Source organism: Tasmannia lanceolata, unplaced genomic scaffold (assembly GCF_043159265.1).
Source record: "Tasmannia lanceolata isolate RefF3 unplaced genomic scaffold, GAP_Taslan_0.1 ptg000002l, whole genome shotgun sequence".
Taxonomy (NCBI): Eukaryota; Viridiplantae; Streptophyta; class Magnoliopsida; order Canellales; family Winteraceae; genus Tasmannia; species Tasmannia lanceolata.
The window spans coordinates 51,533,753-51,544,212 of NW_027518679.1; the positions used below are offsets into that span (position 1 = coordinate 51,533,753).

Sequence of the window (10,460 nt, forward strand, 5' to 3'; positions counted from 1 at the left end):
GAAATTCCAAAATTTCGGCAGAAATTTGGTATTTCGCAAAATATCAAATTTCGGGAAATTTCGAATTTCAGTCGAAATTTAAAACCATGATTTTAGTTAATTGAGATTTGCTACAGTTTGTCGCAGAAGGCATTTCGCGCTTGGACTGTTGCATTTGAAAGCAGCCACAGAGGCTTAGATTTTGTCTCATCCATTTAGGCCACGTTTGGATACCTAGTGATTTTGTATTTGGGTTTGGATTTGAGCTTTAGATACAAAATACATCAATCATCTTCATGCATATGTTGTACGAGAGAGGGAGAGAGGGAGAGAGGGAGAGATGTCTAACTTCTGCTGCAGCAAGGTCGAGGAGCAGCGAGGGTGAACGTAATTGCCACAAATATTGATTTCCAAATAAGGTCTTGAAGAACAGATTTGCAAGTTGGAATTTTCTTTTCACTGATGTAGCTGATTTGGACATCTAAGGATCTGATCGAGTTCCAAATCTCAACTACAGATGTGAGAAATCCAAATCTAAGGGGCCGTTTGGATACATGGAGTTTAGAATCCAGGATTTCTTCAAAAGAGAAGAAGCAGACTAGCACTCGTTTTTGACTTATTGCCCTTCTTTCCGACAACAAGAGAGTAGCAGATCATCCCATATTTCCGAGGGGGAGTGTCTGAGGGGGGAATGTCCTCCCCTTTACATATACAACCAGTCTTGAATAAGAGTGTGAGCAATTTTTCAAGAAGTGAATTCCGCGAGGAAATGAATCTTAGTCAGGAGGAGTGGTATCACTTTCCACAGCCATATGAAGCTCCTGATGGTAATGTTGACTGCCATGAGGGGGTCTGATCCAATCCATACTTACTGTGCGGGATGAGTCACGAAGGAGCTCCCCTAGTGCAGCTTGCTCCTCAGAGAGGGAGTCGTCTGTGTTGATTTTGACCCAGCCTTCATCAGGTTTTTGCAAGCGCAGACTTGTTGAGGATTTGCTTTTTGAAAACAGGGGATGGTAAGGTGATTTGCAAGGCAGAGGTTACAGTTGTGGTTTGCATCCGGGAGTTGGAGATGGATCAACTTTAGCCGAATCACCTGAAGGATGGTCTGAAGGAGAAGCTGTTTGTGGCGGGAACCTTTGTTGTGAAGTCTTCTAGCATTGAAAAGATGTATGTTCATTGAATACCACGATCATGGTTTTATTCTAGATGTATGTTCATTGAATACCACGATACTTGGTTTACATTTATCATTGAAAAGATTGTTGACTACACTTGAATTATTCACCATTAACACTACTGTAAAATAAATGAAATAAAATGATAGAGAGAACCTTTGATCCCCTAGAAGTCACTTTAGGAACATAAATACACATTCAGCATTGCTGGATGTCTATTTCGAAGCATTCAACATTTTTGGAAATCTTCCTGGGCTTGTAGGACCAAGTGATGATCTTCCCATTCATCGCGGAAATTTTCTGGCCGAGCTAAAATGTTCTTCCCTGTAGCTGCAAGCATCTGCTTCCGCCACTCCTCCACAGCCGGATACCCACACTCCGCAGCAAGCCAGTCATTGTAACCAAACTGCAATAGATGGAGAATATTTGAGAAAGCAAGTTGATGGAGAATGTTTGCTACAACAATTAGGAACTTATGTTGATTCCCCAAGACAATGGATTGAAAGACATCCACCAAATCTGTTTCATTTGACTTTGAATAATTTTATGCTGGAAGAAGGATCTCTAACAGAAGCCTCACTCAATTTTTTTTCCGAGGAGGATAATTCCATTGCAAGGAATGAACAATAGAACAAAAACGGATGAGATTTCCAAAGAGGGGAGCAATCACTAAACCAAACAAAAAGTACTAAAAAATAGTGAAAAACAGCACTACACAATCAGCTATATATATATATATATCACCCATAAGAACCTCGCTACGGTTGGCGTCCCCTACAAGTTGGCGCACATTATTATGAAAATTGATGATCGTTGCAGAGTTATTAATCCAACAATTCAAATAGAGATGGAGGTCGGCTAATTTGGAGGCGGACGTGCTGGCAAAACAAGTCTCATTCAACCTTTTATCTAATATAATCAATCTTTTTGTTAGAAACTAATTGTTAATCAATGTTTCTTGTACAATCTGATGTAACATGTAGCACACTCACAAAATAAGATGGATAGTTTCTGTGTTCAGGCATTTAGATTAACCTCTGGAAGTGCGATTTTTACCCTTGGTTCTTAAGAAGTTCTAGCCACATTTGTATTATAGTGCAAGAGTGGCTTTCTATCCACATTTCCGGAGGCCAGACGCTACATTAACAATATCTAAAATACAAGGGGATTTTTGGAAATTTTTTCCCAAAGGATGCTTTGGTAGACTAAGGTTACCTGATAATCAAGCATGTTATGAGTGTAGCGTTTGGGGCACCCCGCGACTTCAAGTTCTCTGTAAAAAGATTTCACATCCTCCATCATCTCTTCTTGTGATGGAAGTGCAATCCGTCCGGATAAAACGCATGCTACCCACTTGCTTTGTAATTCAAACTGAGGGAAAGGAATAACCTGGAACCACAGATATCGTTCATAATAATCATTTAAAGAGAAAACTCTGTGAAAGGAAAAGGGTGTGTTTATGTAAGAGACAATAAACCTTCCAAGGTAATCCAATAAAAGAAAGCCCCGGCCCTAGTAATGGTGGGAAAATGTGTTTATATAGCGGCCCTACACAGTTGTCATCCACGGTCACAATATCATCAGTTTTGAGAAAAGGAAATTGATACTTGTACCTGAAAAAAAAAAAAACAAAGATCAGCAATTTGGTTATTTCCCACGAAATTACTTCATAATTATTGATAGGAGTAAACATGCATATCTTACATTTGCTGAACAATAACATCAATCCACATCCTTGATTTAGCATTTAGTGTCAATTACTTCTAGTTTAGACACTAACCACTACTCAGTTGGATGGTGAAAATTTTTGCATGGCCAATTCGTCTTGCAAAGGAACACAATACTGCAAAGTGCTGAACACTAAGAAGTGCAACAAATTTCTGCAGTGCTGCTGAGAATTTATGCTAGGAATATTAAACCACTTAATTATATATACATACTTTCTATTCCATAATTTTTAAAATGTGCATGCTCAAAAATATAAATCCTGAAAGACTCATTACTTTCTAACATGTTGATGCTGACAATGCTCATATGAAGACAAATGCCAAATAAAGTCATGGATAGACACGTTTGGATGCCGAGAAGATTTTGATTTGGATTTCTCACACTTTCAACCCATTTTGTGTCGTGATTTGGATCCGGATCAAATCCTTGGATTTCCAAATCAACAACTGAAAGTGAAAAATATCAGATTTCCAAATATGCTGTGGAAATAAGTAATTAGAAATCCACAGATGTGACAGTTTCCTTCACCCTCTTTGCTCCTAAACCTCTCCCCTCCAGTAGGAAGTACCTCCTTCCCTCTCTGTCTCCCTCAGTATGAGTTGGTGGATCTATTCATTTTGTATTCAAAACTCCATTCCAAATCCAAATACAAAAAATATGAGGTATCCAAACGGGCCCTTAGTTTCACCAAATTTTGAATGTCAGATTCAGTATGCATGTAGATTGCCACAGAAAAAAAGACATATTGGTTTTGGTCATAAATTTAGATATAAAACCTGTAAATTTATGGAAGATTAAAAAATACATGCAAATTATGAAAATTTAAGATTAAACTTTAGGAAATGCTAGAATAAGCATAAATATACACTTAAAAAATCATTACATTACATCCACGATAGAGTGGAACAGTAAGGTCCATTCTAAACTCACAATGTATACAACAACGTATGCATGTGTTTCCAGCAAACAAAAATACAAAAAAGAGAGTCATTTGATTCAATAATTTCATAAAAAAGGGATAGTATATAGAAGCAGTACAATATAATGATAGAAATTTAAAAGATTTTCTAATAAAAATAAATAAAATAATTAATTTTTGAAATAAAAAATTGAATCCGTTAATCGATTGATCCGTCAAGAGTAACTTAGATATAAAAATAGAACATAACATGCATACGTCATAAGAATATTTTAGAAAAATATTTTTTTCTCTCAACAAAGCCTTTGTCCCAGACTAGTTGGCGTCGGCTAAATGAATCTTTTAGAAAAATTTCATGAAGAAGGTGAATTCATGAAGAAGTTGAAAGGAATCTACCCGGCTATAATCCTAGCTCTAGTTGGGTTCGTCCGTGAATCATTTTATTCCATTCTATCCTATCCAAGTATATTTTTTTCCTATTTAAAAAATTAAAATAAATAAATAAATAGTTATTTAAAAAAAAAAAATTAACTCCATCAATTGATCAAGTAAGAACTCGCATATAAAAAGATTAGAAGCTAACATGCATATATGATTAGTTTTTATTCGAAAATATACTTTTGCCAATTTTCAAATCATAAATCTACGAACAGTAAATATACTTTTACCAATTTTTAAATCATAAATATATGAAAAATACAAATTCATGCACTAAGCCATATGCAAATTGCATCAACTAATTGAAAAAAAAGGACGGCCCAGTGCACGAGGCTCCCGCCATTTCAGGGTCTGGGGAAATTAAAAAAACACCTTCTTCATTTAGTGCATCAACTAATTGAAGAAATAAAAAAACAAAAAATAAGCACATATCAAACAAAAATGTGAATATCCAAGCAAAAATGTCAAAAATTTGAAATTTCAACTGAAGTTTTGTAATTTACATACTGAAGTGGTAGCATTTCGGTCGATATGACTGAAACATTACTGTTGATGGAAAGATTTTGTTTCGTTGGAGATAAAAATAGAAACATGTCAGCCATTTCGTGTGGAAGTCGGTTGACATTTAAAACCATGGACACATACCCCGTGCAATGTAGAATGATGTCAACAACTACGGAACTTCCATCCTTGAAAACCACTGTACCATCTTCACATGCACTTTCTATCTGCATGATTTTATTTAAAAATTAGCAATTATAACTGACTCAATTTTCACCACAAAAAATTCTGACTCTGACTTAATGGACTTTTTATGAGAACTGCCAGACTTCCAGTCCCTAGGTGGGAATTAATTTACCGTAGAATGAAGCCACATGTTATCATAGCCAGGCTGCGTTGTTGTAGGTCCATTGGGTGCAGATCTTGATGATATATGAACCTCCTTGGCAACTCTGGAAATGTCCCTCGAGATGTCAACAGAACTAAATGAACTCCCTATCAAGACAACAACCTGCATTTGAGACTCGAAGATAACATTTGCAAGATTGAAGTGAGAATCAATGTCTTCCACTAGTTCTGTTATGTTTAAGGAACATCTTAAAGAAATGAAGCCTACGATTATTTATGTCAGATTTTTATTGCAACCCACATGGGTCATTAGTTACCTAGTCTGTGAAGCTGATGAGGGAAATGAGAAGCTAGGTATTTTGTGTGAGGAGAGGAAATGATTTATTCGGTAACTATAGTCTCTATCAACTCTATGGAATGGGAGTATAATCTCATTGCTCGTGTAATCAATCAAAGAGGACCTAGCGGCTCAGAAATAGCTTAGCAATCAGTTATGGAAAGAATTTTACCTCATTTACCTTCATGTCACATGGGAGACCTTTTAATTATGGAAAATCAAGTTTTTCTTTTTCGAATTGTATTATGGAACATCACGTTAGGCCAAAGTAATAACGCAAAGAGAAAATTTGCTCAATCAGTCCAGCACTCCAGCCTATAATGTTAAGGAAACTATCTCAGACCATAATGGCCGGATGTCAAAGGACTCGACTTTGACGTTAAGGAAACTATCTTAGACCATAATGGAGGATACTGGACGCAACCTTGATGCATCAAGGAGGGTATCGGACCCAGTAAAAACTTATTGATTTAATGCCAATTGCACTCCAATAATACCTAAAACAATAATGGTTGAGGATTTACTCCATTGCATAAAGAAGATGGGCTTGTAAAGACAAGCAGGCTTAAGGACCCAAGTATAAGACACCAAGGACCACGGAAAACAGACTGCCCAGAGCTAACCGATGTGATAGATACACTGAGAAAACAACAAGAAGATTCAAATCTTCTAATCTGACTGTATTCTCTAATTATAATGTAGCAAACACAGTAACAAAATATGATCGAATCATTATTGAATCCATACTTGATCACGAAATGGCTCAGGAACACGATAATTGTGGCTGTGTAGTTGCTTCCCAGGCCATGTATCAATACCTGAAAAAGAACACATCTAAAATTAAAAGGGAAGATAGAGAAAGTAAGGACTTTTTTTTTTGTGTGATGACGTAGGATGTCCCCACCCCCTTCGAGAGTAGGACTAGTCCCTACGGATACACGCAACGACCCACTCACCACGTGTATCAGGTAAGTCGGGGGTGGGATTCGAACACTCGTCAACAGGGAGCAAACCCGTGACCTTATGCCGAAGAGCCAGGACTCTTCAATTACATCATAGAGCTTCCAATCAAAATCACGATATTGATTTATTTGTTCACAAAGATAGGAGGGTTTTGTGTGGCTGGTATCATTTCATTTATTTGTTCTATTAGAAGGGCATCAAAATCACGATATTGAAGATCATAAATAAAATTAACAGCAAATTCAACATATCCATGCTGCCCCCAAGAATCTAGATTATATATTCCAAGTCGAAAGCAACCAAAACAGTGCATATGGAAAGACTTAAAATTAGCCATAAATTCTTTCAAAGTTCATTTTCGGTCTTTCTAACGGGTTATTAAACTTCTCATGTTCCCCATAGATTGCTCTCAATCCATTCATTCTTCGACAAATGGATTTCCAATAATAAAAAGAGTAAGTGGATGATAACTTACGATCACGAAAAAAAACACTAGTCATCTACTTCCACATCTGGGAGATGTGATTGAAATTTGAATTAAATCACAGCAATTTAGGAGAAATTTTATATCCCATTAACAAGTGAGGTTAGATAAATGTTTAGGTATCTACCATTTTCCTGATCAGTAAAATATTCAGCAGGAACCAATGAAAACATCAAAACAACTAAAAAAAACAAACAAAAAATTGTGCAACGTCCAGATTCAAACTCCATATCTACATAAGCATTGTTTAGGGCTAATTGTATCCTGATCAGTAAACTATGTGGTAGGAACCAATGAAAAACATCAAAACAACTAAAATAAACGAAAAAAAAAAAACAAAAAAAAAACAATGGAACGTCCAAAGTCAAACTCCATATTTATATAAGCACTGTTTAGGGCTAATTGTAATGTAACCAATTAACTTTATATCGATTTTCAATACACATACGTTTGAGGGGGCATGTTAGAGTAGATCAGATCTCACCTTCTTTTTCTTTTTTTTGGGATCGATGAGATGAGATCTGACAGTTAGATCATAAGTATAACCAACTTTCTGTTGATTTTCAATACACATACGTTTCAGGGGGCATGTTAGAGTAGATCAGACCTGATGAGATCTGACTGTTTTTTTTTTTTTTTTTTTGAATGGCAGATGAGATCTGGCCGTTAGATCATAAGTATTAGATGAGAGTGAGATGAGAGGTAGTTAGAATAGAGGAGATTTTACACGGTGTAAGCCCTTATAGTTCCTTATTTTTCAAAAAAGTACTATACAGACCACGCTATAGGATGATCGAAACCGTCCATGTGATGGGCCATAACGTAAATAGGTTGTGCCCAAAAATCATTTCTGTAGGATGACCCCAACCCTCCAACCTATTGATGAACTGCATATTGTAGAAACTTCTATAGATCGGAGAGCTAGGATCATCGTATGAAAATGAGTTTTTGGGCACAACCTATTTACGTTATGGCCCATCACATGGACGGTTTGGATCATCCTATAGTGTGGTCCGTAAAGTACCCTTTTTAAAAATAAGGGAGCTTACAAGTTACACCATATAAAATCTCACTAGGATAGATAAGGCAACTAACTTAGATTAGAATTATATTGATCTTATATTATCTTATCAATGTTTTCTCTTTAAGTACTTTATATAAGCACTTAAAGAAACATAGTACCTGGAATCTCAGCAATTCGCGGCTCCGTGAAGTGCCCGTTACAGATAACGACTCCATCATAAACCTCATTCATATCCAACGGAGCATCACCACCGTCCATTCCAACCTTCCTCGATCTCACCATCCATCTCCCATTCTCCACTCGCTCCACCTCAAACACCTCGGTCTCGAACCGAACCAAATTACGCAACTCAAAATCACTAGCAAAATCATTAAGATAGAGATAAACCTGTGTGTGACTAGGAAACCTCCTATTGTCCCTTCCCTCCCTAACCACGAAAGGATAATCGCGAAATCCCATGCATTCTCTCGGAAGATTCGTGCGGAGTGACTCGTAGAGACTGCTGTGGACTTTCTTTCGAGAAGGATCAAACCCTAGAGGATCGGAGTCTATGTTAGGATTATATATCCAAGTCCCTCCGATCTGGTCTCCGGTTTCGAATACGACGACTTTGTGGCCTTCTCGCCGGAGCTCTCGGGCGGCGACTAGGCCGGCGGCACCGGCACCGATCACGGCCACTTTGCATGGGGTTTTTGATGCTTGAGTGGCCATCTAATGAAAAGGAGGGCTGACAAAATTAGAGAATCCACTAATGCTTTGCTTGATTACAATCAATCTCAAGGTGTGATTATACAGAGCACTTAGATGATGAACATAAAATAAAATGAAATCTAAGACAACTATGGAAATAGAAATTACTATTTGTATCTAGTTTACTAATATATCTAGGTTACCCCTACTAACCAACTTGCCTAATCTATTCAATAATACCTAAGGGTGTCAATTTTGGCTCGGGCTCGGAAGCTCCTCGCTCGAGCTTGGCAAAAAAGCTCGGCTCGAATCCTTAACGAGCCGAGCCGAGCCCGATTTAGGCCAGGCTCGGCTCGTTAAGAATTTAATATATTTAAATATATATATTATATATTAATATATACATTAAAAGGGTTGTCCAGGGAGTGAAGGGGGGAGGGGGGGGGGCAAAATATGTCACTTCATTTTTGGAACCCCATTTGTTACTAGGACCACCCCCCATAGTGTAAAAAAAGTAGTCAAATTACACTAGTAGGGCTGTCCAGGGAAGATGAGGGGTGTGAACTTAATATAACCCGAGCTCGGTAAGGCTCGCGAGCCTGGCCGAGCCTGACCGAGCCGAGCCCGGTTCGAGCCCGAGCCGAGCTTTTGAGCTTAACTCGGCTCGGCTCGGCTCGTTTACACCCCTAATAATACCTAATCTGCAAACCCAATATCCAATAAATCTACTCTAAGATGCCTCCTCAAACCATGTTGATTGACAATCTACATACATTTGATTACAATAGAATATCCCCAAATTACAAATATAATCAAAATCTACCAAATTCAATTCACATTAGCAAAAGTTGAAAGTTGATGACAAAGATCCCTTGAAGATGACGATCGATGTTGCCAATGATGATGACACGTGTTGAATGCCGAAGATGCCGCTTTGTTGATATGTCGTGGAGAGGGCTTAAAGCCAATGGATCATACCATCAATGGGCTAGATGAAACTAAAACATCGATGGTCGAGCTTTTACAAGCTGGTTTTGAACGCCGAACCTCTTGAAAATGAGTCACAATGGACCGGACAAAAGAAAGCAGGAATTGGCAAGACATCATGGGCGATTTTGAGTACCGGGTACCGATCCTCGTAGGATTTGAAACTATTCCCTCAGGCACGCATCTCATGAGGCACCTCAACTAAGTAGATGAATTATTTTATGCGTGCAACTTAGAAAGTCACCTCAACTAAAATAGAAAATAAAGATTTGAAAAGAAGAATTTGGGAGAAAAGGAAAATAAGATAAGCGACAACTAGCCGCGAGTGACGAAAATTATCAACATGAAAAAAAAAAAAAAAAGCACAAAGAAAGCGAGAATGCAAGATCCTTTTCTGGAAGGGGAATGATGCCCCCAACGTTTTCTGTGAGATTGGTTCACTGCTTGAAGATAAATTCACCCCCTTTAATGTTTTTCTTTGCCTTTAAAACTTAACAAATTTGCATTTTCCACGTCTCTTCTATTCTTCCATTTGGCCATGTTTGGATTGCAAGAAAAATAACTATGATGGGAAAAAATTTCTTTTGAGCGAAATGATATCATGGGATTTGCTAGGCAGTTCCACGGAAAATAATTTTGTGGCTCACATTTGCAGGAGATAAGAGCCACCTCAGATGCATTAAATGAATAAGACAAAATATGCTAAAAAGTGAGCCTCTCGGGTTGTTCTTTCCTGCAAGAGTGAATGGGGAAATGGCTTTCCTCAAAAGCTCCTAGCAAATCCCATTATAGTTAATTTAAAGGGATATTATCATCAGAGATGACATCTGAGGTGGCTGCTCTCTCGTGCAACCGCCTGGCCGCAAAATGCCTTCTGCGATGGT

General features: G+C 37.8%; 1 protein-coding gene across 1 annotated transcript; it reads right to left on the bottom strand.

Moving 5' to 3' along the window:
- Nucleotides 1-431: 431 nt before the first annotated feature.
- On the bottom strand, nucleotides 432-8,805 carry LOC143877664 (flavin-containing monooxygenase FMO GS-OX-like 5). The gene is made up of 7 exons (XM_077379846.1): nucleotides 8,058-8,805; nucleotides 6,176-6,246; nucleotides 5,102-5,254; nucleotides 4,888-4,970; nucleotides 2,635-2,770; nucleotides 2,373-2,546; nucleotides 432-1,563 (listed from the first exon to the last, which is right to left on the bottom strand). The coding sequence occupies exons 1-7, from the start codon at nucleotides 8,608-8,610 to the stop codon at nucleotides 1,387-1,389; spliced, it is 1,347 nt and encodes a 448-aa protein (XP_077235961.1). The 5' UTR covers nucleotides 8,611-8,805; the 3' UTR covers nucleotides 432-1,386.
- Between the last annotated feature and the right edge of the window lie 1,655 nt (nucleotides 8,806-10,460).

Excerpts from the sequence above, each read along its gene's own strand:
- LOC143877664 (XM_077379846.1), bottom strand. The coding sequence starts at position 8,610 with ATGGCCACTCAAGCATCAAAAACCCCATGCAAAGTGGCCGTGATCGGT. Across the intron at positions 4,971-5,101 it reads ACATGTGGCTTCATTCTACG|ATAGAAAGTGCATGTGAAGA; the intron begins GTAAATTAATTC and ends AAAATCATGCAG. Across the intron at positions 2,547-2,634 it reads TTATTGGATTACCTTGGAAG|GTTATTCCTTTCCCTCAGTT; the intron begins GTTTATTGTCTC and ends CTGTGGTTCCAG.